At 39.6% G+C, this 27,477-nt stretch overlaps 1 protein-coding gene across 4 annotated transcripts in view; it reads right to left on the reverse strand.

Moving 5' to 3' along the window:
- SCFD2 (sec1 family domain containing 2) overlaps positions 1-27,477 on the reverse strand; it is a 555,742-nt gene that overhangs the window by 303,174 nt on the left and 225,091 nt on the right. For all 4 annotated transcript variants that reach the window (XR_008888884.1, XR_008888883.1, XM_056558002.1 and 1 more), the window contains exon 5: positions 24,050-24,299. Coding sequence is in view for 2 of the 4 variants with exons in the window: in XM_056558002.1 (XP_056413977.1) it covers positions 24,050-24,299 (250 nt within the window). In the remaining 2 variants the exon portion in view is untranslated. The remainder of the gene's footprint in view (positions 1-24,049; positions 24,300-27,477) is intronic.

Here is a 27,477-nt window from a genome sequence, read left to right on the forward strand (position 1 = left end):
CCACATGGAATATATTTTAAAGACTGCTAGTGTTTTTCTATGGATGCCTATATTTTTAAGTGCCATTTTTAGTAGTAAATCTCATTCATTATGTTTTTTGAATGAATATAATACATATAAAAATGTGAAGGATTTTAATGCACTATGTTTGTAATGGAGTTTGCTCATCGTGGGGGAGTGTTCTGTTCATTTACATATGAAAGGATCACACCTGTGGCAATGGTTCCCTCCCCCATAAAAGCAATCCAAGAAAGAGACTTTGGCCCTCATTTATCAAATAAGTCGGGTAATGTTTGTCTTGTTGCTTTAATCCCGACTATCTGCTTTCCTTATTTATTATTGTCGCACATTCAGTCACAGTCTAGTTTTTTTTTTTTTTTGTCGCATGCACCTTTTGAGGATAAATCAGGGCCAGCAACTCCATCATTAACACCCCCTCCTGCGCTTCATCTCGTCTGCGTATATTGCGGTTTCTAGGACTCTTTAATTAGGGTGTAATTGTTTCTGTCTTTATTTTTTTACCTCATTTAACCAGTTTCAATATTAGGGCATCTTTTCAATGAAGCTTTACAGAATTTAATTATATCTGATCATTTATTAAAACGAAAAACAATACAATGGATTAATCTATCACAGCATCTAAATTGCAAATGTTGTCTAAAAGGACATGTCCCCTTATAAAAAATAAATAAATAAATACCCACCCTTCGGAGTGTTGTTTTGATTTGTGTCATGCAGCTAATCAGAAATTAAGAACAAAAGGCTTCTTAATTATGAATGTACCAAAATAGCTAGTGTGATAAAAGAAACCTGTTTACTAGGTTTTAGAATAAAAAATAAAAATAAAAATCAATTATTTGAGCACAAAAAAATGAAGTATAACTTTTTCAACTGTCTTGCAAATATGCGCTCCTGTTTTCGGGAAAAAAGACCTTGAATGGACTTAATAAATGAGTTGGAAACATTTACTATCGTTGGGAAATGCCCCTTTTTCGGCTTCCCTACAACCCGAATTGGGTTAATGGGTAAAGTGTGTTGCATATTGTTGCAAGGTGTCTGCGACAAGTCGCAGACATCATGCGCTTGTTAAAAAAAAAAAAACGAAAAAAGAAGTCAGGTTTGCGATGTTGAATCAGGGCCTTTGTATCAGTACGATTAAGATCGCTGAAATGATCGAAACGCATCACTGCTGTCCTGGTCCATGTGTGTTGCTGTTTTGAAATAAATATACCTGCATTCGTGCTACTGCGCTGGATAATTTATTTTCTTCAAAAAAACTCTTTACATACATAATGAAAAAAAAGGTGTCACATTTATGTTGTGAGTGTGACGGGTTACACATTCTGAGACATAAAACAAACTGTGGGAATATAAATGTTACTTTCACCACTAATCTTCACAGGATACCTAAGCTTCTCTTGGCTTCATTTAGCTTTGCTGTAAGAATGCACCTGCAGGTATATCAGTCCTCCATCCCAGAGGTGAAAAACTTACCTGTTTTTAACATTTTCCAGATAATGTTTCCATAGATCAAACATTACCCGGTTAATTCATATTCTCAAGGAACAAGTTAGGTCCAATTATGTATGGTAACGTCACACCAGCTTTTCTGCACATTTGTTTATTTTACTGGAATACAATATGTTTGAAATAAGTACTTGTGCTTTATTGTATGTCAGCAATCTTATTACCGGGCTGCAGATATTAAGTCATTTACTGTTAACTAAATGCATGTGACTTAATAATGAATAACTGACTTAACTGCATGTCACTATTAATCCCTACATGAAATAATGATATATTAGAACCTTGTATTCATTCAAAGTGGAAAAAAGGCACAATGGGGTTGCTGTTGCCACTAATGGTTCCACGACATTTTAAGACTCCCGTTTGCCTGGCTAAAGAAATAAAGTCCTACAACAGTAAGTATTTTAGTGAAAAAAAAAAAAAGAAAATTATAATAAGATTCTTTGTTATAGTACATATTTTACTAACTTGAATCAGTAATAATCCTTAAAAGGGTATTCTGGAAATGGATAAGTTATCCCCTATTTACACGGAAGGAGATAACAAGGTGATTGGTGGGGGTCAAACCACTGGGACCGCCACCAATTATGACAAATATCCCCTGAAGCAATGAATGCAGAACAGTGGATGGGTAGTGCTCCTTTCATTCTCTACAGGGCTTCTGAACATTGCCAAGCGCTGACAATTTACCTCCATTCTTGTGATGGGTGGGGGGAACAAGCATTAAAGAGGACCTGTGATCAGTCCAAAAACGTGATATTTTCCAAGTTATTGTGGCCTTGCGTGTTCTGAATCAAATTTTTACTGTTTTGTGATGCCAGTTCTTGAGATATCGGGCATCTGGTTGACCTTGCTCCTCCAGGAACAAGAAACCTAGAGTATAAAAAGGATGCACATCCCTCTCTGCCTCAGTGAATTACCGAGACTTAAGAAGCATCCTACATAAGGTTAGCAAACAACACTCAACAGATAAAAAAATAAAAAATAAAAAAGATGTATATACATTTATTAACACCACAGTGAACACACCACATGTGAGAAGAACAAGAAAAAGGGTGGGAATAGTATGTGGTGCTGTCGTGACTACGAGGAAATAGAATTACCCCTGAGTAATTACCAGCTTTCCACCCAGTCACGACAGCACACTAGAGAGAATACCAGAGAAGTATTAGGGAGAGACCACCGCCTGAAGAACTTTGCAAGTAGGATAGATCGCCAGCCCTGAGCCTATAGTGCGAAAAAAAGTATTTGGGGACGACCAAGTAGCCGCCCTACAGATTTGAGCAATAAAAGCACCTCTTTTCTCTGCCCATGATGAGGTGACTGCTCTAGTAGAGTGGGCTCTCAGGTTGGCTGGAGGAGATAGACCTGCAGAGGAATAAGCTGCAATAATGGCCTACCTAACCCATCTAGCAATAGTATCTGCTGTGACACTATTTCCCCTTTTGGGACCTGCAAACTGAACAAACAATTTATCTGACTTCCTAAAATTTTTGGTCCTTTCTAAGTATTCTATAACACATCTGCAAACATCAAGCATGTGGAACAAATTCTCACCTTCTGAAGATGGATTCACACAAAAGGATGGAAGGACAACTTGTTGAAATAAAGGAAAATCTGAAACAACCTTAGGTAAAAAAAGCAGGGTCAGGTTTTAAAATAATCCTATCATCTAAGATTTGAATATAGGGTTCTCTAGTGGATAAGGCCTCTAGCTCCCCTACTCTCCTGGCAGACTTGACAGCTATAAGAAAAGCTGTTTTTTTTAACCAAAATCTTCAGGGGTATAGAAGACAAAGGCTCAAAGGGACTCCTACAGAGAGTTAAGCACCAAAGATCCCAAAGAGAAACAGCTGGTGGACTGAATAGCTGGATTCTGGTAACAGACTTACAGAATCTCACCACCCAGGAATGATTAGCAGTTTCCTGGCCATATAACACCCCTAGAACAGCTACTTGTACCTTGAGGGTGGCAGCCTCTAATCCTTTCTCAAGTCCTTTTTGTAAAAAATCTAGAATAAAGGAATAATTTGGCCTGTCAAAATCAAAAGTGGTAGAATCTGAAAATGACAAAAACTTTTTCCAAATTCTAAAATAAATCTTTGTAGTCACTGGTTTTCTACTGTACTGTAAAGTGGATATAACAGCGTCTGACCGACCCTTGGACTTCAAAATTTCATCCGAATCCTGTTGGGAACCATCCCAAGTCCCAATGAGTTCTAATTGTAAAACCAAAGAGTGGAAATGGGCCCAGGGGACTGATGGGATGGCTGCTGTGAACAAACCTAAAACTGGCATTCCTTCCTAATAGATATACAGGGGGACCTAATAATTTCCCCGAATGAAGAGATAATTTTCTCTATTTTAGCTGGAATCTAGAGAGAGGGAGGAAGGCGCCTCATGTGCGGGATCAGCAGATCTTGTTAGTGGGGGTGCCTGATGAAGCTGCGCATGCGCAGCGAAATGCGTTGCATTTAATAAATCCATTGATTTTATCTGGCTCCCTGATGGTTCCTCTCTGCGCCAGACTAACTCCTGAACTCACGGTCATCCTGTTTTGATTCTATTTTAGCTGGAGGAAGAAAAGATTTTTGTACTGAAGAGTCAAACAAAATGCCCAAAAAACTTTCTGTTGAGAAGGAATAAGGGAGGATTTTTCCCAATTAATTTGCCAGCCCAGCTTATGGAGAATATCAATAGTACGGGACAACATTTTTTTTATTTTAACTTCTGATTCTGCCACAAGCAGAAAGTCAACTAGAATAATAAAAATCCCTTCTCCCTCCTGAATGTGGGCGGCCATTTCTGAAACTACCTTTGTGAATACTCTAGGAGCAATGGCTATACAAAAGGGCAGGGCACAAAACTGTAAATGAAGGAGTTGAGAATTTACAAAAACTGCAATTCTTAAATATTTCTGATAATCTGAGTGGATAGGGACATGAAGGTATGCATCTTTTAAATCTAAAGAAGACATAAAACAATCCTTAAACAAAAGGTTAACTGTGGATTTTATTGTCTCCATTTTAAAATGATTATCAATCAAATAACGATTCAGAGGTTTAAGATTAATAACATATAACTATGACCACCATAGTATAAAACACTGAACAACCCAATATCAGATAAAAGAAATACCTGAATCAGAATGAACAGAAATCAAACCTTCTTCCTCCTCAAAATCATCAGGGACAGAAGGGGCCAATACCGTCTGCGGAGTGGTAACTACAGGTAGAAACACTTTAAGGGCGGACTCTATCTGGCTCTTAATCATGTCTTGCATTTGCATAATCAATGATGGGTATTAGAGATGAGTGAATTTACAGTAATTCGATTTGTCACAAACTTCTCAGCTCGGCAGTTGCTGACTTTAGCCTGCATAAGTTAGTTCAGCTTTCAGGTGCTCTAGTGGGCTGGAAAAGATGGATACAGTCCTAGGAGAGAGTCTCCACAGCCCACCGGAGCACCTGAAAGCTGAACTAATTTATGCAGGCTAAAGTCAGCAACTGCCGAGCCGAGACGTTCGTGACGAATTGAATCACTGTAAGTTCGCTCATCTCTAACGGGGATTCTAAAACTTAACACAATAAAAATGAGTAACAAGAAAACATTTTTTTTATTTTTTTTATTAATTACACCTGTACCCTCCTGCAGCAATGATCCTATTAATACAAGCTGGACAGTTAGGCTTAGAGTAATCAAGTGCTAACGCAATTTTACACATAAGGCATTCCCTATGCTTAGTCTTCTTAACCACTTTCCTAGGAGTATCCTAAGAAATAAAGTAACAATGAGAAAAAAATGGACTAAAAAAGAGCCATGACACTCACCCCTCCGCAAGAGACAGTACCGTGGAAGTAGACTTGGAATCCTCACAGTCCCATTTGGAAGAACCTTCCCCAGTGGAGCTCATCTTCCTTCACACTTCTCCCTCCTGGAGGCCAGCAGCTTCAGCATCCAGCAACAGAGGCAGGGCAGCAGAAAGGATTTCCTTTTTAAATCTGCCACCCTGGAAGGCCCGGACTGCGGCGTCTGACATCACATCTGCCACGTGCGTCCCCTCCTTCCCAGCCATCACGTAACGTGACCTCTTAGCCCCGCCTCAGGAAGGCCGCAGCCACGGAGCTCTCCGCGTGACTCCGCTGGAGCTTCGGACCTCCTTCTCCCCAGCTAAGAGGTAACAAGCTCAGCCTAACCCGCAACCACAGGCCAGCCACACACATAAGAATGAGGAGGTGGGGAGAGAAGGGAGGCAGGCAGCTGTGCCGGAACACCACAACTGGGGGCACAGTATGGAAACCCCCCAACCAGGGGGTTATAGGAGGTCCAGAACACTCTACCAACTAGGAGAGAAAAAAAGGGCCTCCTCTTGACCCCCCACCATCACTAAATCCACACCATCAGAGGCATGGACTACTCCAGGCTTCCTGCAGGAAGAGGAAACCACTGAAGCAGAGAGGGATGTGCATCCTTTTTATACTGAGGAGGAGTCCATCTCTCTGGTGGTGCTGTCGTGACGGGGTGGAAAGAGTTGTTAATGCTGGGCTCATGTGGTGTAATAAAGACTTTCATAATCACCCCCAAAATGATTCTCGCTAGCCTCCTAATCACACTGTGTGAGCCTATGTTCATGCTCCATTTTGCAGTAAAGCTGCCGTCCATCTGACAATTCAGTGAAAAGTACAGACAGTCATCAAAATAGTTAAACCACTATATCTTAGGAACTGGGGGCATAATAGGAAATAAAAAACAGCTTACAAAAATGTATCCCATATCCAAAACGAAGAGGAAAAGTGTCAGAAAACACTTGCAAACACAAACACTTGCCCTGCGCCCTGGCTCTACCTCCTGCATGGACGCGCCCTCCATTCATTTATATGGGAGACCTAAAGCGTTGTACTCTGTTATCTCGGGCTCTCCAATAATGATGCATTGAGGGGGTGTGTCACTGGTTTTCTATAACTTTAAAGGGGTACTCCGCACCTAGACATCTTATCCGCTATCCAAAGGATAGGGGATAAGATGTCAGATCACGGGGGTCCCACTGATGGGGACCCCCGCAATCTCGGCTGCGGCACCCCAGATATCTGGTGCACGGAGCGAACTTCACTCCGTGCTGGATGACTGGCGATGCAGAGCAGAGGCTTGTGATGTCACGGTCACACCCCACTCTTGATGTCACGGCTACGCCCCCTCCCATAGACTTGCATTGAGGGTGCATGGCCGTGACGCCAAGAGCGGGGTGTGACCGTCACGTTACAAGCCTCCAGCGCTGCACAAAATGGTCTAAACGAACGCCAGGTGCCGCAGGGAGATTGTGGGAATCCCCAGCTGCAGGACCCCTGCGATTAGACATCTTATCCCTTATCCTTTGGATTTGAGGGTTTGTCCATGGTCAGGGCAAAAATCTGAATGCTCCCATTACCTAGTCATTACCCCTTTAATCACGCATTATCTTTTCATTTTTGGGGTGTCATTTTTTCCTTCTCTTCTTAAAGCCATACCTTTTATTTTTTTCATCTACCAGGCCATATGAGAGCTTAGGGCTTGGTTTTTGTGGGGCCAATTGAACTCTGTAACGACATTCCTCATTTTACCATTAAATATACTGCAAAACAGAGAAAAGATGAGGTGTGGTAAAGTTGGCACGTTAACAGTATTTCTCAAGTTGGAAAGATTACAAAGACACCCAACTAGTATAGTTAATTACCTTAAAGGAGAACTCCAGACCATAAAAATTGTCGCCCATACTGCCAGCAGTAAAAAAAATAAAGATGTACATACCTTCCTTCGCTCCCTCGGGGCCTCCGGTAACCGGCACCGGTCTCCGCTGCGATCCACTTCCTGGTTGTCGGATGAATCAGCCAATCACCAGCCAGAGCGCAGTCCGACTCGTCCAGCGATAGGCTGAGCGGCAGTGTGAGAACGCTTCAGGACACAAAATTCTTCACTACACCGGCACATGCGGACGGGGCCGAAAACGTCACACTGCCGCTCAGCCTATCGCCGGCCGAGTCAGACTGCGCTGCGGCTGGTGATTGGCTGATTCATCCGACCACCGGCAACCAGGGAGTGGATCGCGGCGGAGACCGGAGCCAGTTACCGGAGGCCCCGGGGGAGCGGAGGAAGGTATGTACATCTTTATTTTTTTACTGCTGGCAGTATGGGCGGCAATTTTTATGGTCTGGAGTTCTCCTTTAAGGTCATTAACAATACAAGTTGGGTGTCTTTGTAATCTTTCCAATTTGAAAAATACTGTTAACGTGCAAACTTTACCACACCTCATCTTTTCTCTGTTTTGCAGTATATTTCATGGTAAAATGAGGAATGTCGTTACAAAGTTCAATTGGCCCCACAAAAAACAAGCCTTAAAGGGGTACTCCGCCCCTAGACATCTTATCCCCTTTCCAAAGGATAGGGGATAAGATGTCAGATCACCACGGTCCTGCTGCTGGGGACCCCCAGGATCGCCGCTGCGGCACTGCATTACCATTGCTGCACAGAGCGAGTTCGCTCTGTGCGTAATGACTGGCGATACAGGGGACAGAGCAGCGTGACGTTATGGCTCCTCCCCTCATGACATCACGGCCAGTCCTCTTAATGCAAGTCTATGGCAGAGGGCGTGACGACCGCCACGCCCTCTCCCATAGACTTGTATTGAGGGGGCGGGCCGTGACGTCACGAGGGCTGGAGCCGTGACATAACAATGCTCCGGCCCCTGTATTGCCCGTCATTACGCGCAGAGCGAACTCGCTCTGTGCAGTAATGATAGCCCGGTGCCGCAGCGGCGATCCCGGGGCTCCCCAGCAGCGGGACCACGGCGATCTGACATCCCCTCCAAAGGATAGGGGATAAGATGTCTAGGGGCGGAGTACCCCTTTAAGCTCTCAAATGGCCTGGTAGATGAAAAAAATTTAAGGCTTTACTACTTAAAATTAAAAATTCTAAATGTAAAAAAATAATATATCGCCATTTTCTAACTTTTTTACTTTTCTGTTTCCAAAGCTGCCTTGGCTAAGCAATTAAAGCCACATTAAGATTATTTGTAGATGACCCTCAAAAAAAAAAGTTTAAATAAAACAAAGAATAGGGGGACTTTTGTGTTTTATTTTGTAAACAATAATTAATAAATGTGTACTTCAAAATGGTTCCAATAAAAAACAACTTGACCCATTTAAACAAGCTATATTGATGAAAAAAATTATTACGTTTATGGCCCATGGAATGTGGGAATGAAGAAATATAATAACTTGACAGGTTCTTAGGGCCCTAAACAGGCAGTGCATTATGGGGTTAAACTGAGGCGCTACACTGAACGTTGCATGTGTTGGGCAGATGTCAGTAGTGTATATCCCGCTGTGACATTATCTAGTGCCAGTTTGGACACTTGTCGACACTTGACTCACTAGATGCTCATTTAGAAAATCCACAGGGATCATTCAGTTTAAAACTACAGATCTTTCAGCTTCATCTCCACTGAGAATAAGATTAACACTATTTATTTGTATGAATAGAAGACGTAAAGATGATTTATCTCATCCTGTCAACAGAAATATACAACAAAGCTTATCATTCAAAGAGGTTTATGTGGCAATAAGAGCAGATGTGCTCCACTAAAACATTAAAACAATAGATTGATTAAAAAGGAATAGAGACTCTTGGATTAAAAATATGTTTTTGATTTCATGCAAACAAAAACATAACACACATATCTATCAATAAAAAACATCTGCCTTACTCTACAGAATTGTGACCTCCAACTGTTAAAAAACTGAACAGATACTTTCATATTAGGTGCACATTACTCCAATGATGTTCTGGCAAACTGTTATTATAGCATTGTACTTATTTTCATGTAAAATATATTTTTATCATAGGTCATTATTAAAAATTTTGTTCCATCTTCCTGGATGTTTGATATAAGTGCAGACTTGATGGATCAGATGGTATTTTTCTGACAACAATCTTCTGTTTCTATGTTTTCATAAATGTTGCAGGCTGCTCTATCTTGTTGAGCAGGACATCTGACAGACTAACTGCCTAAAGTCTCCAGACCTTACCTCTCCTCTCCTGAATGATCTTCAAAAGAGGATTTATGACCAAATGAAGAACAGCTGCAAAATATCATTATGTAAAGGATTAGAGTGCATTCACACATGGAAAAGCTGCAGATTTTACCTGCAATTGTGTGCAGCAAATCACAGTGGCAGGACATTTTGTAGGGTAAAATGAGCATGCTGAAATTTTTAAAATCTGCATTTTGCAGATTTGTGGCAGATTTCACCATCTTTTCACACTATGGAAATTCAGCTTGCATCAGCTTCCTATTGATTTCAATGATGATACACATTGATTTTGCTGCACAAAAAAATTCAATTTATTTTCTTTATTACCCAAGGTATCACTTGGCAAATAAAGAAAAAGTCTGTATTTGTTAGCCATATTCTGTTGAGGGTATTGCATTAAAGGGAAATTCCAATGTAAATTTGTATTTCTGGGGCTAAGTGGGCAAGTCCAACTTTGACCTCTGGTCTGCAGAAGGAGCTGCAACACAATATACAGCGGGAGCTGTGGGAGCCCAGGGATAGGTAAGTGATAGAACAATAATTTGACATCAAAACACCCTTTTTAGGAGATGAATATAAAGTAATATCCCTACATCGCCTCTCCACTTTTACCCAATTTGTTTCTAGTTATAAAGGGATCAATAAGTGAAATATGTTCAGGATGATTACACAATTGGGGGAAATAGTAAAAATGCATTCTGGGTATAAATGAGGTCAGTATTTCAGATATATCTAATTTTGGACAGTTGTGTGCTTGCAGACCTGTACGGTTAATTCCTGGAGTAGGGGGTCCCATTTTTTGTGGGATAAAACAAATGAATAAAACAACAGAAATACAGCTGGTCAATGTTATATAATAGGAGAAGTCTCTCTATTCACAATGATGCATGTTATTCCTATAAGACAAAGGACCCTGGTCAAAAAAGAACATTTTCCAATGGAGCAATAGGGTTAAAAGGAAACTATTAGAAGATAACATTCGAAGCTATACATATACAGACTTTGCTTTTATTCCTTTTAAGGCCTACACATCTTAACTGATATGATAAAGAACATGACTCCACTCCTCTGAAGCCCCATTAATGTAGTGAGTGTTTTGTCTCCGTCATTGGGCAGCCCCTCCAGTTAACAGAGTAGACAGAATAACATTAGGGCAGTGTTATCTCCACTAACAAGGCGGCTGTTGTGGCAGGGGCTGCAGCTGTGCGTGTTCCTTTCACTCGGGTGGATCAATGCTGGACATTGTATGTGCAATTTGTATGTGGGAGATGGGTCTTCCTGAGGAAACAGATGCTTTGTGAACATCCATTATGGAATCTACTAATTAATAGGATTGGAAGAAAACTTGTCTTCAGACATGTGAATAAACGGACGAGGTGCAGGAGATGCTAATGTGTGGGAAGTGAAAAGGTGATCCAAACAGATACACAGACTAGAAAGAGGCGAGTGATGTCCACGTGCAGCGTCCATACAACTATTCAGACACCACAGCTGTGTAGGGATTGGCCAGGCTGATCCGCTACATGCACTAAAAGGACAATTCACAAAGGTAGCCTCTTAAAGGGGTAAAAGGGGAAAACTTTTTTTTTTCTTTAAATTAACTAGTGCCAGAAAGTTAAACAGATTTGTAAATTAGAAAAGAGGAGTGGAAAGTGCTCACCTATCTCAAAATCACCTTGAACTGAGCAATTAACCCTAGGTGTAAAAAAATACTAAAATAGACAAATAGAAAGTGACGGTGCTGGAAGTTAAATGGATACTGGGTCTCAATAATGGTAAATAATAAAATAATAAAATATACGGAGGAATGCTGCTGAATTAAAATGCAGTTCTTATAACACTATATAGTATTAATGCAATACAGTGGTCCCTCAAGTTACAATATTAATTGGTTCTGGGATGACCATTGTATGTTGAAACCATTGTATGTTGAGACCAGAACTCTATGGAAACCTGGTAATTGGTTCTAAAGGCACCAAAATGTCATCCGAAAATAGGAAAAAGTGAAAATTGAAGAAAAAGTCCTTACATATAAAAGTAAGAAAGATCTGCTGGGAGCTGTAATCATTGTCTATTTCAGTGTTTCCCAAGCAGGGAGCCTCCAGCTGTTGCAAAACTACAACTCCCAGCATGCCCGGACAGCCAAAGGCTGTCCGGGCATGCTGGGAGTTGTAGTTTTGTAACAGCTGGGGGCACCCTGCTTGGGAAACACTGGTCTATGTAGAGGACAGGAGCTTCTTCAGGGTCCTGTACAGTACACACAATGTCCTAAAAAAGTAATGGAGTCGGCCTCACCTGGTGTCCAAAGGAGCAGCTAACCCTGGTACAGGTAAAGTGTACAGAACATGAAATACCTCCCTGTACTGTAGGGGGCGCTATCAGATACCAGTCAGAGCATACGCTTCAGTAATACAGGTGTTTTACCTGTGAATGCCCATTCTGATTGGTCGGTTCTTCCGGCCTTTGACAGGTTTCACAGATCTGGCCTCAACATACAAATCCCACAATTCCATCTTCCTCCCTCCCACACATCAGCCACCCCACCCATTGAAACATAAATGAGCTGCATCCATTTAAATCAGTGTGGTTTTCAATCAGGGTGCCTACAGCTGTTGCAGATTGGTCTCTCTCCCATCAAGCTATCGCTCCACCCATTGAAGCAGACAGGCTCCCTGTCATTAGCTGACTAGTGAGTCAGGTCTCGGCCGCATTGCAAGCTGGGAAAAATCTGAGACAACAGTCATTTTGTATGCTGGTAAAAATAAATATTGGGGTGAAATTCACAGAAGAATTGTGAGAAAACCGTCACACACAGGTACAGACACTATATTATGAACTACACTAACTTTACAGCCCCTGTAGCACAGTCAAATAAAAAAAATTGAATACCCCTTTAAGATTTTTTAATAGAAGTAATTTATAAATCTGTTTAACTTTCTGGCCTAAGTTGATTTAAAAAATAAATAAATAAAGGTTTCCACCGGAGTACCCCTTTAAAAACACCCTCTGTTGTGCCAGCATCCCAATCATTTGTATTTTTGTATGTATTTTTGTATGTATTTCTCTGGGAAAGTTTTTGTATTGCTCAAGAAGGTGCCAACATTAACTCTTGATAAGTATTATTAAATAAAGGCACCTATAAGTAGCTTTTTAAAAAGTCTTTCCTGTACCATAGACCCACATTACATCATATTAACATTTTTTAAAGGTAATGGTCCCATTTATCCCACCACAGAATTTTTTTTAGAAAAAGTAAAATCTACAAAAAAACGTACAGATAAAAACTACAGCTCAGACACAAAAACTGAACAATTGCGCTGGTCTTTAAAAAAAATAAAAATCCTAGCTCCTAGATTCAAAGCTAATTTGTCAAGCCATGGACTAAATAAACTAAACAAAGTCTTCAGTGTAGATTAAATTCTCCAAGACCTGTTACCAAGAGTTATAGACATTCAATATATACAAAAATGTATATTAGTAGTATCCTCTATAAGGATGACAGTAAGATATATACATATTTTCTGCACCACATGTTGGTGCTAATTAGACAAGTAGGTCTATATTTTTAATTATTTGTAACGTTATGTTATATACGCTTTTTAAGTCCCCATATGAGAATATTAAATAGGCACTGTCAGGTTTAAAACCTTTTATATGTTGTACATCTTGGCAAAACACTAACCTTTCTAATATATGTCATCATAAGAAATTAAAGCTTATAACCCCCTACCCCCCCCCCCCCTCAACATCCAGAACATAAACCTGTCTGGCTTTAGCATTACCTTTGTCCAAGCAGAAGTACAGGCATAGACAAAGTCCAGTAAGTGAGGGTGCACTTACTACCACTCCTCTGTGTTCACTCCTGTCCTACCAGACTGCAGCATGCAAAAAAAGAGAGGAGGGGGTTACAGAGCAGCATGCAGGGAATGGATGAAAAGATCCAGCACTGCACAGCAGCCTCAAGGAGTAAGATGAGTCATGCAGAGTGAGGACACGCAACCTTCAAAACACAGAATGACAAACCAAGTGAGCAACAGATTTGAGAGAAATACAGGTGCTAGACACATACAAATTATACAAACATGATCAGTATTTGGAACGTAGTAACATATAACTTTTTTATTTTTGTGGGATATGACAGGTACACTTCTAAAGCAATTATTTGATTACTAGTAGGGTTCAGTAGTATGCCATAGCATAGCACTGATCAGTAGTATTGGCACTCTACTTAAAACAACCTGACTGAGGCAGACTATACAAGAGCGACGATAGGCAACAAAGAGGTTGGAAAAATCCCTTTGGCCCAATTTTAATTGATTAGGACTGCCACACTACACTATGGAAGTCCTGCTAAGTCCCCAGAACTCACCGTCACATGCAATTTCACCTTTTAGATGGCACGATTGTCACTGATCACGGCATTTAACAGGTTTAAAGCAAGACAATAGCGTGATCGCTCATGTCTGGCATTAGTAGGGAGTTCTGCCTACTGATAGCAGCTTAACTCCAAAGCTTGCTTCAAAGTCCCTTAACGAGCACAAGGTGCACACATACGTGCTGTGTCATCTAAGGGTTAAACACAAGGTGACTCCTTATTAAGCAGGCATGTCTCTTATGCACATGTCACACAGCCATACTACCTCTTAATCATACTCCTTACCTCTCTGGAGTTCTCTACTAAGTTCCAGTGCCAAGGACTGATAATGTCCCCATATCGCAAAAGCAGACAGGACAAACCATACCAAAGTCCATAGACCACTGGCTTTAGACAGGTAAGCACAGAAGGTCCTGGCATCTTACAAAGCAGTGTCTGGTGTTAACAATACAGACAGATATTTCTAAGACAGAAAACAATGTCAAGTTTTTAAATCATCGATGATCTCATAAAATTGCACCTAATTCATGAAACATGACCTAGGCATAAAAGCAACCACATACGCACATTTGTATGTTAAATGCACACACACACACTGGATGTCTGGAGTGACTGTCCAGAAACAGACAGCGTTGACATGCAGCCAATATCAATAAATATAGTTTACGTGACCTCTTTTGTCCGACAAAAACGTGAGCTGTCGTCTGAAGTGAGACTCTTTGGGGACTTAGGTGTTACAGGTTCGTAAGAAAACTTTAAAATCAGTAATACTAAGAACTAGATTCTCCTATAATCATATTTGCCTTGTCAAGTATTAAGCTCCTGGAACAAAGAAAAATCCTTGATATATTTGCATGTGCAAAAAAAAAAAAGAAAGAAAGAAAATAATAACAGCAGACTAATGAACGTAGCAGTATATTGATTTCCTGCTCTACTTGGCTGACTTGTAAAGTTGGCAAAAGTACAGGGGGCCTGCACAGCTCCAGGCATATGTCTCATGTTAAGAAAGACTGCATGTTATAAACACTTCAATGAAAATTACCATTCAGTTTGAGGCCAATTCAGACCAGGTGCTGAATGAAGAATAAATAGGTAACATATGAACTCAGAACGGAGGAAAACGAGGAGAGATTATATAGATATTACTCCTGATGCTGAATCAAGAACTCATTTGGAGAGATGCATTATACAGTCCAGCAAACCAAGCCTGGACAGTATCCAAGGAACGAACACAGAAAGCACAATGAATTCATCACCCTTTTAAAGACACATGAGTCTGCAACTTGTTTCACCGTAGTCTTAAATGGAGTAGAAAAATATTCATAAAAGGAATATTAATTACTAAACTTCACTAGAAAAGTAAGGCTTGAACGATTATAGTAAAGAACTCTGCCCGCTCATAGCTATGTCCCTTGTGATATTCCCAATGGTCTCTAAAACTCTAGGTTATTCTCAGTCTTCCTAATGAGAAATAGGAGACTTTGCTCCAGCAGAGGATAAGAGACTAAATTTATCATGCCCTGCACCAGCACAGAGCAAAAATGTCACAATTATTTGCACAAGCCCAGTCTTTACAAAAAAGTACAAAGCTTGTGCAAAAAAACATTCTCAAATTGTGCCACTCTGGCCTGGTGCAGGGAATGATGAATTCCCCTCAATGTTCCCATGGGCCATTAGTGAATTTAATAGGAGAGCAGATGTTGGCACAAGGCCAAGAAAGTCAGAAAGGGATTTAAAGAAAAGTCTCCGATCTACAATTAAGAGGAGATTTACAAGGTCGCAATGTACTATGTTATGCTGGCTTTGTAAGAAGACTATGTGGAAAAGTTTCATAAAACCACAAAGGTCTCGAGTCATATATTGTAGTCAGTGTATGAGCAGGTAAATATGGTGAAATTCAAATATAGGATTCTACAAGGAAACTTGCCAAGTTTGTCTCCTTTTCTGGGCCTCAAAGGCTAAAACTCGAGTGGACAATGAATGTACAAGATAGCTGACTTAGACAAAAAGAAGTGAGGTATTACTGTTTCACATAAAAATGTGGTTTCGTGCAGTTAACATGTATTTTGATTTGTCCTCAAAATCCACACTACGTATTTACTTTGGAATGAAAATACGGCATATAGCAGAACATTAAGAAAAAGACAAAGCCTTGATTTATGCCTGTCTTACAGAAGAGGGGGGAATAAAAAGCTAAATCCAGCATCAAAAATCTTAACCTCCTCGCAGAGATGACCATCTTGTGGGCCCAGTCATATTTAGCAAATACTAATATGGAATGAATAAGATTGGCGCTAAGGATGTTGTGATAACAAAATTTATGCAACAGCAGCCAAAAACATTGTCATACATTAACTTGCATGTATAACAAACTTCCATAAGATAATTTAAAGGGGTTAAAATGGACCTTTCAGCAGGATTTTAGTGTATAAAGTGTGGCCATGGCTGTATAGGACTTTTGACTCTGAATGCGCATATACCTCTCTCAATAGTTAACTGACCCCTCCAGCATATCAACATTTAAAAACAAATACACAAATTAGACTTTAGAGCCCACTGGGCATTCACCTCAACTGCTGAATTACAGGATAGAGGTGGGGGTTACCGTACAGCCTAGTGTATGTCAATCATGTGGGAAGAGGAGGTGAACAGCACCCGGAGAGGGTGACTAACTGAAGAAGGGGTCGAACTTCCCTGGACAGGTGGGTGAAGAGCATGACCAAAATAATAAAGTCATTATTAATTTAATAATAAGTTATTAAATGTTCAACATGCACTTATTTACATAGAAAAAAATAATAATTCTGGCAATATCAGCTTTTAAAGATAAGGGGCCTCGTTTACTAAGGCTTTTCCCAGTAGACTTTGTAGTGGTTTTTTTTTGTGTTGCATGTGTCATGTGCCGGAATTTCCGACAAAAAATCCAAAAACCCTACTAACTCTCCACTTTAGTCAGAAAACCCTACAAAGGGGTGTGGTCATCAGAGAAAAGGGGCGTGTATAAAAAAAAAATTCAAAAGAAACCTACAAATTTACTAATGTTTCCACATAAAATGTGGTGGATTTGAGCTCTGGAAAACCCGACAGCTCAGAGCATGTGCAAAGAGAGCAAAATGTATGAAAAATAGCCAAATTTAAGATACAATAGTAAATATCATGGAAAAATACCTGTCGGAAACAAAAACCCACAAAAGAAAACTACACTCCACTCTTAAGTAAATGAGGCCCATGGTGTCCTAAAATGTACCAGTACACACATTTTAGCAGCTGATAATTCCTATAATTTGTACTCCTTTCTAGGTTTACCCAGTTTGAAATAATCGATGAAGCCAGGTTAAACGTACCCGTACACCTTAGACTAAGTAAGCCAAACCTGCTAACTTCAGCCAACTGTCTAAAGTGTATGGTGGCCTCAGATCTGTTGGATTTTCACCTCCTAACCTTATAATGCTAGGAGGTGTCAGAGGATTAGGATGTTTACTTTCCAACAAGATGGAACACCACATTATCAATGTGATGGATTTAACCAAGAGGCTTATTAGGATAATCTTTGCATCCAACTGAGCTAAGGCCACTAGTTTTAGTTTTTATTATAGGGATACATAAAAAATAAAAGTGCGCAAAAACATAATGAAATGATTTATGATGTTTGACCCATCTGGTCCGCTGAGGCTGGACCAGATGGGTCAACAGTTTGAAAATAAATTGATAAAAAAAATATATTAATCTCTGAGGATTCTTTAAAATTTTGAAAATGAACTTTATGTTAACAAACATGGACTTTATATTCATTCAAAGTCAGTATAATATTTTTAGGATACCCTGTATTTATCATAGTATTATTAAAATTATATTTTTTAAACTGTCAACTAATTGTGGAAATGTATCATTACCAACCATACTATCTAGCAATTAAATTATGCTATTAGGAAGGTGGTAGTTACATAGGGCTGTGACAAGTTGTGACATCTACTACCTCATTGATGCAGGTTTCAGGAAGCAATGCACAGACATATTGAAGATTTGTGAGGATATTGGCCCTCTAAGGGCATAAGACAGAGGTGTTTGCTCAATATTAATACCCCTTGACCTATCTGTAACATTTTATACTAAGGTCGTGAAATTTTAATAGAGCAACTAAAAACCTACTGCAGCCATGGTGGTCACTTAGAATAAATCTTCTGCCAGAGGGGTCACATGGAGAGGCCTTCAGCTACTTGTATAATGATAGTCTCATTATACTTCCTAACAATACAACATAATAATAAAACCTGAGCTGCTACGTTTGCTGTAATTACATTGTTGACTGGAAAATTACATGGAATAATGTAAAGCAAACTCCACATGTTCTTCCATTTCATGTGTAGACTTCAAGCTACATGCTGTATTCTTTTTATGAAAATTTCCACAACTAGTGAGCTTCTCGTATTCTTACCATTGTTCTGTATAATGGATGGAAGGCATAACTGCTGTGCACTAGATTTCATTAGCATGATCTCCCTACTAAAAATCATCTCTGTAGCTTATAACATTTTTCCGTTACTAAGTTTTGCTTCCAACTAAAAACTCTTACATACAGCATGTCATTACATATTTCTAAAATGAAAATAATACAAAACACCATTAGAAAAAGTGTCTCTTAGGATCCAACGGGTACTCAAGGGAGGTAAAAACTAAAACAAAAAAAAATATCTAAAATATATATTTTATATCATGGTCTATAAATCAAACCAGTGTATTATCACAAAGAGCTACTCTCCTCCCAGAGGTCAAAATACTACATTTTTTTGGACTATAAGACATACCTCAACTTAGTACATACCCAAGACTTAGGCAACTGAAAAAGACAGCGGCCCTCATTTACTAAGAGTGGAGTTTCGTTTGTGTTTCTTTTTTGTGCTTCCAACCTTTATTTCACTTGGTATTTACTAATCTGTCGCACTTTTCCCGATATTTTTAGTCACAGGGAAAAATTCTGTCGCACAGTAAAATCTGTTGCATCTGTAAGGCTAAGTTTCTACTTGTTTTTTTTTTTTTTTTGGGAGGGGGGGGGGGGGACGGCATTTTTGCTGACGGTTTTTATTCTTTTTTGGACTTTAGCGATCCTGAAAAGTATTGGAGATACACTTTTTAATAATATTTCATAGGGAACCATTAAAAACAAAAATTAAAAAGATACAGTAGTGAGGGAAAAAATTGTATCTGAAGAAATTTTTCTTTTTTATAACAAAGTTTTTATTAATTTTTAAACAGTGATCAATTTATATGTGTGGGCAGGGACCTAAAAATGTACCCAGCAATAATAAAAATGTAGTGTGTGTGTTTTCAATTTTTGTTCTTTATTTTGTACATTTTCTTAGGTAGTACTACTACTCCCAGCATGGAACACACTGTTCCATGATGGGAGCAGTAGTACTTGTACTAATAGATATATTGCCCATTGTTGCGATCCTCCTGTATAATGTATAGATGCGGCCGCTCTTCTATGGCCCCCTGCACTGCCATATATATACACCTATTCATATTTCCCACAGAGCTGTGATTGGCCAGATGGTTCCAGACAAGCCCAGCTCTCTGTGGGAAATATGAATAGGTGTATATATATATATATATATATATATATATATATATATATATATATATATACGTCAGTGACGGAGACCATAGAAGAGCGGCTGCTTGCATCTATACATTATACAGGAGGATCACAGCGAGCGTCAGGAATGAAATCCGCAGTGCTCTTTACTTAACTGCAGGTACTACTACTCCCAACATGGAGCACACTCTGCTCAATGCTGGGAGCTGTAGTACTTGCATTAATAGACAGATCGCAACAGGTGTCAGAAGTTACACTCGCTGCGATCCTCCTGTATAATGTAGATGCTCTTCTATGGTCCCCTGCACTGACATATATATTCATGTTTCCCACAGAGAGCTGTGATTGGCCAGATAGTTCCAGCCAATCACAGCTCTCTGCGGTTATCTGTCAATTAGTACAGGTACTACTACTCCCATCATTGAACAGTGTGTTCCATGCTGAAAGTAGCAGTACTACCTAAAAAAAATTTGAAAAAAAATAAAAACACACACGCTACATTTTTTATATTGTCGGTTACATTTTTATTGCACTGCCCACACACATAAATGAATCCCTGTTTAAAAATTAATAAAAATTTTGTTATTAAAAAGATACATTTTGTTAAATACAATTTTTTCCCATCACTACTGTACCTTTTTTATTTACATTTTTTAAATGGTACCCCTACGAAATTTTTATAAAAAAGGTATCTCCAACACTTTTTGGGATCGCAAAAGTCCCAAAAAAAAAAATAAAAAAAAAAGTGTTGAAAAGACATTCTAAAGCTAATAATTTAATTGTGAAAAAAAAAAAATTACCAGTAAGAATTGCTTCAAAAAGACTAGGCAGGCAAAGGAACAAACAACCAGAGAATTTACTCCACTTTCTGAAACTTTATACATTCTTTTAAGTGTCAGGTTTTCTTCCCAGAAAATTTACATGAATTTCGGAGTGATTTTCAGGAAAAAACTAGTGATTTTGGATGAAATGTATGGAACACGCCCCTTTTCCAGAAAACAACGCCCATTTTGTAGTTTTTTTTTTTTTTTTCACTCAGAGTGATTCAGATTCTGTCAGGTTTTTTCTGTCGCACATTCTGTCACAGACAGAATTTAGGTGCCAAACCTGACAAAAAGAGTCGGAATCCTGAGGGCCAGTGTGTGTGGTACTGGTCTACGGTAAGGCCTCCTCTCTTGGTGTATCAGGACAGAAGAGGGTATAGTGAACTGGGATAGCTGTGGAGTAAAGAGGCTGCAGAGATAATCTCGGCTCATTGGAAGACACATTTGTTAGCGAGTGATTTCTGACAGTTTTGGGCCTTGATGATCGGTCAGAGCACACAGTCTAATTATTAGTGTTGGGCGCGAATATTCGCATTTCAAATTTTTATTGCGAATATATTCGCTATATATTCGAAATTGCGAATATTTGCTTTTTTCCCCGCATATTTGCATATTCCTTCTTTTCACTTGTGGGCCAATTTGAATGATGCAAATACACTTGTCAGAGGTTATCAACAACATCCCTAGCAACCAATAGTAAAGTTGCCCACCCCTCACTGTTTTCTTCCTCCAATACACGAATATGCGAATATAACGAATACCCGAAATTCGCAAATATAGGACGAATATTGATCTATATATTCCCGAAATATCACAAATTCGAATATGGGCAATGCCGCTCACCACTACTAATCATCTGACTCGATAATATAACTTATTTATATTATAATATAACTATCAGTAGAAGTTCTTTCTTTTTTGAACCATTCTTCCAAGCCATGCCCCCTTGATAGCAAAATCCTCACCCCTGGCAGAACAGGGAAGACTGGCAAGGAGGTAAATCAGTGACAAAACCCCAGGAGGAATACCTCAAGGGCCCATGAGATATACTGTGCAGAGATTCTGTCTGCAGCATGCCCGGCAAAATACATCGGTGGTAGGATCGCACATACATGCACTGTCTCCATGTAGTCCAGGTCGAATTCTGTCAAAAGAATGAATGTTCTTTCTTTCGGTGGGTCCTGATTCTTGAATTTGTGATCTAAAAATCATTGAAAACAATGGGACTCTGCTGCAAGTACAATTTCGAGCAGAAATTCAGTAATGTAGAGTTCTTAGTGAGGTTTTATTGTACAAGTGCAATGTTTCGGCATCAAGCTTTGTGATGCTTTATTGTTCACTGGAAATGTCGCACTTGTAAGTAAAGCCTTGCTTAAGGTATTTCTCCAAGATGTGGTACTATTGCCAATCTGGTTCCTAGCCACATCACGGTGGGGGTTAGATAGACCAAGTTCTCCCAGAAAACATGCTACAGGTTCTCACAATACATTGCTGCTTTTACCAATAGTTACGGACAAACAGGGAAGGCTGTCAATCATCGAGGGAGTCTACCTCTGGATTCCTTAACCCAGTATGAGAAGGGATTTCAATCAAAAAGTTACAAGTTGTACTGAATCTTTTACACAAAACTATATATCAATCTGCTGAACTGCTCCTGCTCAATAAACATTCTGCTGGCAAACTGGACTGCATTTTCATGGTGACAGGTTCTTGTTAAGAATATCTATAAGGAAAAGTTACATTTAGGGAAATAGAAATTCCATTTTGGGACCAAAGGAATAAAACCATAGGTCTGAGTTAAAGACTACCCAAGGGAACCATAAGACGGGAATAGTATTAATCATAAGAAAGTTTAAGTACAATTCCAGATGCATCAGGAACATATGTATCAACTTATACAAAATTCATCAGTTATAAAATCTATCACATGGGTCCAACTGGGATTTACGTAATGCATTCAACTATTTGTATAAAATAACATCACAACACATATATAATAGCTTTGAATACTATTATTTGGAGTCTTGATTATGACTCGGATGTTTCACACATTAAAGAAAAAACAATGGGAAGTAAATGATTTATAAAACCACTGGTGTGTAACAAATGAAGTGTCAAAAATAAGATTTCCAAATTGAAGTGAGCATTAGAAGGGAGCAATGAACATTAGAAGGGTACTATGAGATGTTACCTGACAATGACTGACCTAGTATTGTCAGGTTGGCTGTAATGGAAAATACAGGAACAAAGAAACCAGATTTCATAAAACATGCAAAAAAAAAATGGCTTACCAAAAGTATTGCTGGTTCTTATTTGTTATATTAAAGGGGTATTCCAGGCCAAAACTTTTTTTTATATATCAACTGGCTCCGGAAAGTTATTGTAAATTACTTCTATTAAAAAATTCTTAATCCTTCCAATAGTTATTAGCTTCTGAAGTTGAGTTGCTGTTTTCTGTCTAACTGCTTTCTCATGACTCGCGTCCCGGGAGCTGTGCAGTTCCTATGGGGATATTCTCCCATCATGCACAGCTTCCCAGGACATGACATCATCATTGAGCAGTTAGACAGAAAACTTCAGAAGCTAATAAATATTGGAAGGATTAAGATTTTTTAATAGAAGTAATTTACAAATCTGTTTAACTTTCCAGAGCCAGTTGATATATATAAAAAAAGGTTTTGCCTGGAATACCCCTTTAACTACTGGAACCGGCTCATCATCCTACATGTGTCCTAATTATTTTCATGAAAATGGAAAGAGTAATAAAGTAATACTTTTCACAACAGGGAAAAGTGTTAAATCAGCTGTCTAGTGGATTCTCACATGATTTGGTTGTGAGCAGCTCACAACCAACTGTATGTGCTTAGGGACTTAACGGAGCTGAGAGTTATTGTGAAATGTACCTTTAAAGGTTTCCACAATTTTGGACATTTAAGTAGACTGTTAAAAAATTAAATAAAAAATAACAGTTCAGTGTGGATTTCCAAATTGCTGAGTAAGAGCCCTATTAGACAGCACGAGTCACATAGATCCCCACTTGTTTACAGAGCCTTATCAAATGGCATGAGCTCGTTCATCGACTGATCACTAGCCCTATTAATCAGGCAATATCTTCCTATGAGCTGATAATCGCTCTGTGTAATAGGAGCCTTACTGTATGAGCAAAGAATAGGTATAGAAAGTGAGAAATACTTAGGCTGAAGTCTAAAATAAATACATATATGAGGTTATTAATGGGACCCACTGACTTGTAAAGAAATGCCAAAAAGAGGATGAACCCAAATTAGAAGTAGAAGGACGGCTAGGCTGAAGGCTGATTGTATTTGCACATTTTACCCATTTTCCCGGTCACTGAAAATTCTATTGAATCAGGGTAATAGCGAGCACGTGTACATGGGATAAGTGTATTCTTATGATAAATTTGCACGAAATACCATAAACTTATTTTTATACAACTTGTTCATGTACATGAGAGTAACACAAAAATAAAATTACTAAAACAGTTAATGTAACTTAATGTACTCAATATTTTCTTTTCCTATCGTATACAGCACAATTTTTTTTGATTAGATTAGATTTAAGCTGCCAATATTGATAATATGTTGATCCTTAATTATATTTTTACAGCAAGCAATGTTGAAAATCAGTGTAAAGTACTTACCTGTCATTTTCTGTAGCAGGGGACTCGGGTCGGGCTCTTCGCACAGACATTGTACGAGGACTTTTCTCACTTGACCTTCAGCGACTTCTAGTTCTTTATTAATCATGATTTCTCCGGTCACAGAGTATATGTAGACCAACAGTATAAGAATATCTTCCATGTTGTAGTCATCCTCTCCTCTTTCATTATGAGGCTTAATCTTAGGATACAATTGGGTGAGGACTGTTGGCAGCTCTGATCTCCCAGTGTTCTACAAAGATAAAAAACAAGTACAGTACATGAAAAGTCTGAAGACATTCACATACTGTAATATATTGTGATAATAATGCAATAAAATAAATTGTAGATTACTTATAAATATCTTTCAGAACATAAAACAGTATTAAAAAGGAACAATTTACTTAACTGTCAAAAATAGACAAATGGACATGGTTTGCTATACAGCAATGCACCTACTGTACCAAAAATCACCATAGAGCCCCAGCTGCAGTACAGGGGAAATGTTAAAGAGACCCTTGACCCTTAATTTTAAGATGTCTGATGGTGGGGGGGCCCGCCGCTGGGACTCCCCCCCCCCCCGGGTGCGGGTGCTGCACTGAGATTGCAGTGGGTCCCGCGATCAGACATCCTATCCCCTATCCTTTGGATAGAGGATAAGATGTATTTAGCTGGAATACCACTTTAAAGGGTACATTTCTTTAGTGGATGTCTCTGTTTGGAATAGCACAGTTGGTGGTGATATGCTGAGTGCAGTCTTATGTAACAGGCCTGGGCCCCATCTTCTCCCCGCTGCCCATACCTGATACGTGACACTATGCTCAGTGTATTAATGGCCGAGACAGGATTTTACTGCGGCCGGCGATAAGCTGAGTGCAGTGTGACACGTCCAGGAGACCAGGCCCAGAAAAGCGATACCGGCGTACCAGAGGAGTGGCGGAAGGTGAGTTAAAGTTTGTTATTTCCCTTTTTGCAACTCGAGCGCAAAGGAAAGATAAAAAAGTGTCACTGAAGCAACCATTCATAAAGGGGGACTCCCCTGAAGCGCGTCTGGCAATACCCACGCAATCTACTAACTACCACTTCCACCCTACTGCTTCTGCAAATTCTTATGATCAGCTCCTCGCAAGCGCTGCAGTCCTCGCAAGCGCTGCAGTCCCCGCAACCTAGGACCACAGCATGATGTGTTTTCGCGCCTAACTGCTGCACGAGGATAGCTCTCTGATAAGGTTTGCCAGCGCCACTTGTGCTACTCAACTACCATCATCCTGAGCTGGACACCGTTCCGTGCCACAAAGCAGACAAGGGAACTGACACCTGCACGCTCTACAACACAAACAGCGCTTTTCACCGTTATCTTCTCACAGCTACGATCTTCGCTTCACCCGTACACAGCTACGATCTCTACTTCAAGACCACAGGTAAAAGACAACTTTAGGCCGGTAGCAGCCCGTGGGGCATAACTATTACAGATGACTAGTTTGTCATAACAATTTTCTTTCCAACTGGATTTATTGCTTTCTCAAATTGCTTGTGCCGTAGTACTAACAGACTGCCACAAACTGTTCCAAATCAGCACTCGGCACTATCTAAGATACGACGTACCTACGGCCATTTCCAACGCAAAACTAGTTGTCAAGTGGTATGCCCCCCCCCCCCCCCGCACCTGAGAGCTTCGGCTCTCGCTCCCCGCACATCCAGCTGTATACTGCCTTTGCTGTTCGGACACTGAAAAATAAAGAATTCATCGGCATTCAATTCTGAGTGGGTGAGTGCAGCTTTTTTCCCTCGCATCTCTTTTTGATGTTTTATTGCTTTGCATTTCTTCAAGCCAGCACCGCTACCGTTTTCAACCGGGATACCTTTATTGTGGTGGTTGTATTCAGTTGCAATGCCTGATCGCCGTCACCTGTTTTTTCGACAATCTAGGATACTATTTATTCCTTCAAAGACACCCTTATATTGTAACTATACCGGTTTTAACAACATATATACATCTACCTATGTTATGACCCTAGTACCAGAATTACCATTTGGATTTAAAGAAGTACTCCAGTGCATTTTTTTTAACCCTATGTGCATGGGCTGCTAAGAAAAAAAAAACTAACTTTAACTCACCTTCCTACGTTCCCCCGTTGCTCTGATATCGATGTCTTGTTCTCCGGTGCCCGACTTCTTCCGCTTCGAAGAGTCACGTGACGCTCAGCGTATCACAGGCTGCAGGACGACACTGCTGCAGCCTGTGATACGCTGAGCGTCACGTGACTCTTCGACTTACAGGAAGCGGAAGAAGTCGGTGACCAGAGAACAGGACATCGGGGGAACATAGGAAGGTGAGTTAAAGTTTGTTTTGTTTCGCTTGGCAGCCCAGGTACAGAGGGTAAAAAATTAAAAATAAATGCAACAGAGTATTCCTTTAAGTTAAGTAAGGCGGCAGATTTCATTCACAAAACAGCATATTCATTGCATTTTATTATATGTTTTATTGTGATATTAACCATCTGAAGCAAGGGCCCTGCTCAGATTCTAGTCTTATATGCCTATTTTATAAATCTATTCAATTATTTCTAATAAAATATACGTTTATTGACAGAGAACGAGCTACATTTTATACATTTTAATACATTTTTTTTATTTTTTTTTAAAATCCTTAAAGGAGTACTCCTGCACGCACTTTTTTCCTTTTATCCCGTCCGGGCTGCAAAATAAAAGAAAACACACTTTCTCTTACCTGCATACGCTCCCATAGTGCTCCGGTACAGGTGTTCGGTCCCCGGGCTGTATTCTTCTTACTTCCTGTTAGCCCGGCACGTCACACGGAGCTTCAGCCTACCACCGGCCGAGGCGGGACATCGCTGCGGCCGGTGATAGGCTGAAGCTCCGTGTGACGTGCCGGGCTAACAGGAAGTAAGAAGAATACAGCCCGGGGACCGAACACCTGTACCGAAGTGTGCCAGAGTTCCGGGGGCTCGTTGGCAGGTAAGAGAAAGTGTGTTTTCTTTTATTTTGCAGCCCGGACGGCATAAAAGGTATGGGGGCTCATTTTTTTGCGCTGTGATCAGTACTTTTTATTGATACCATATTTGCATATATAAAACTTTAAATATATTTTTTATGAAAAATTTTTAGAGTAAAATGTAAAAAAAAAAAAAAAAAGAGCAGAAGTTTTGGACTTTTTTTTTTTAACGTTCACCGTACGGTATCATTAACATTCTATTTTAATAGTTCAGATAATTACACATGCAGCGATACCAAATATGTTTATTTAATTTATTACTTTTTTACACTTTTTGGGGGTGAAATGGGGAAAATGGGACAATTAATTTTTTTATTGGGGAAGGGATATTTCACATTTTGTTTACTTTTTTATTCATTTATTTTTTACTTTTTTTACTTTTATTTTTACACTTTAATAGTCCCCCCATAGGGGA

This window comes from Hyla sarda, chromosome 1, assembly GCF_029499605.1.
Source record: "Hyla sarda isolate aHylSar1 chromosome 1, aHylSar1.hap1, whole genome shotgun sequence".
Taxonomy (NCBI): domain Eukaryota; kingdom Metazoa; phylum Chordata; class Amphibia; order Anura; family Hylidae; genus Hyla; species Hyla sarda.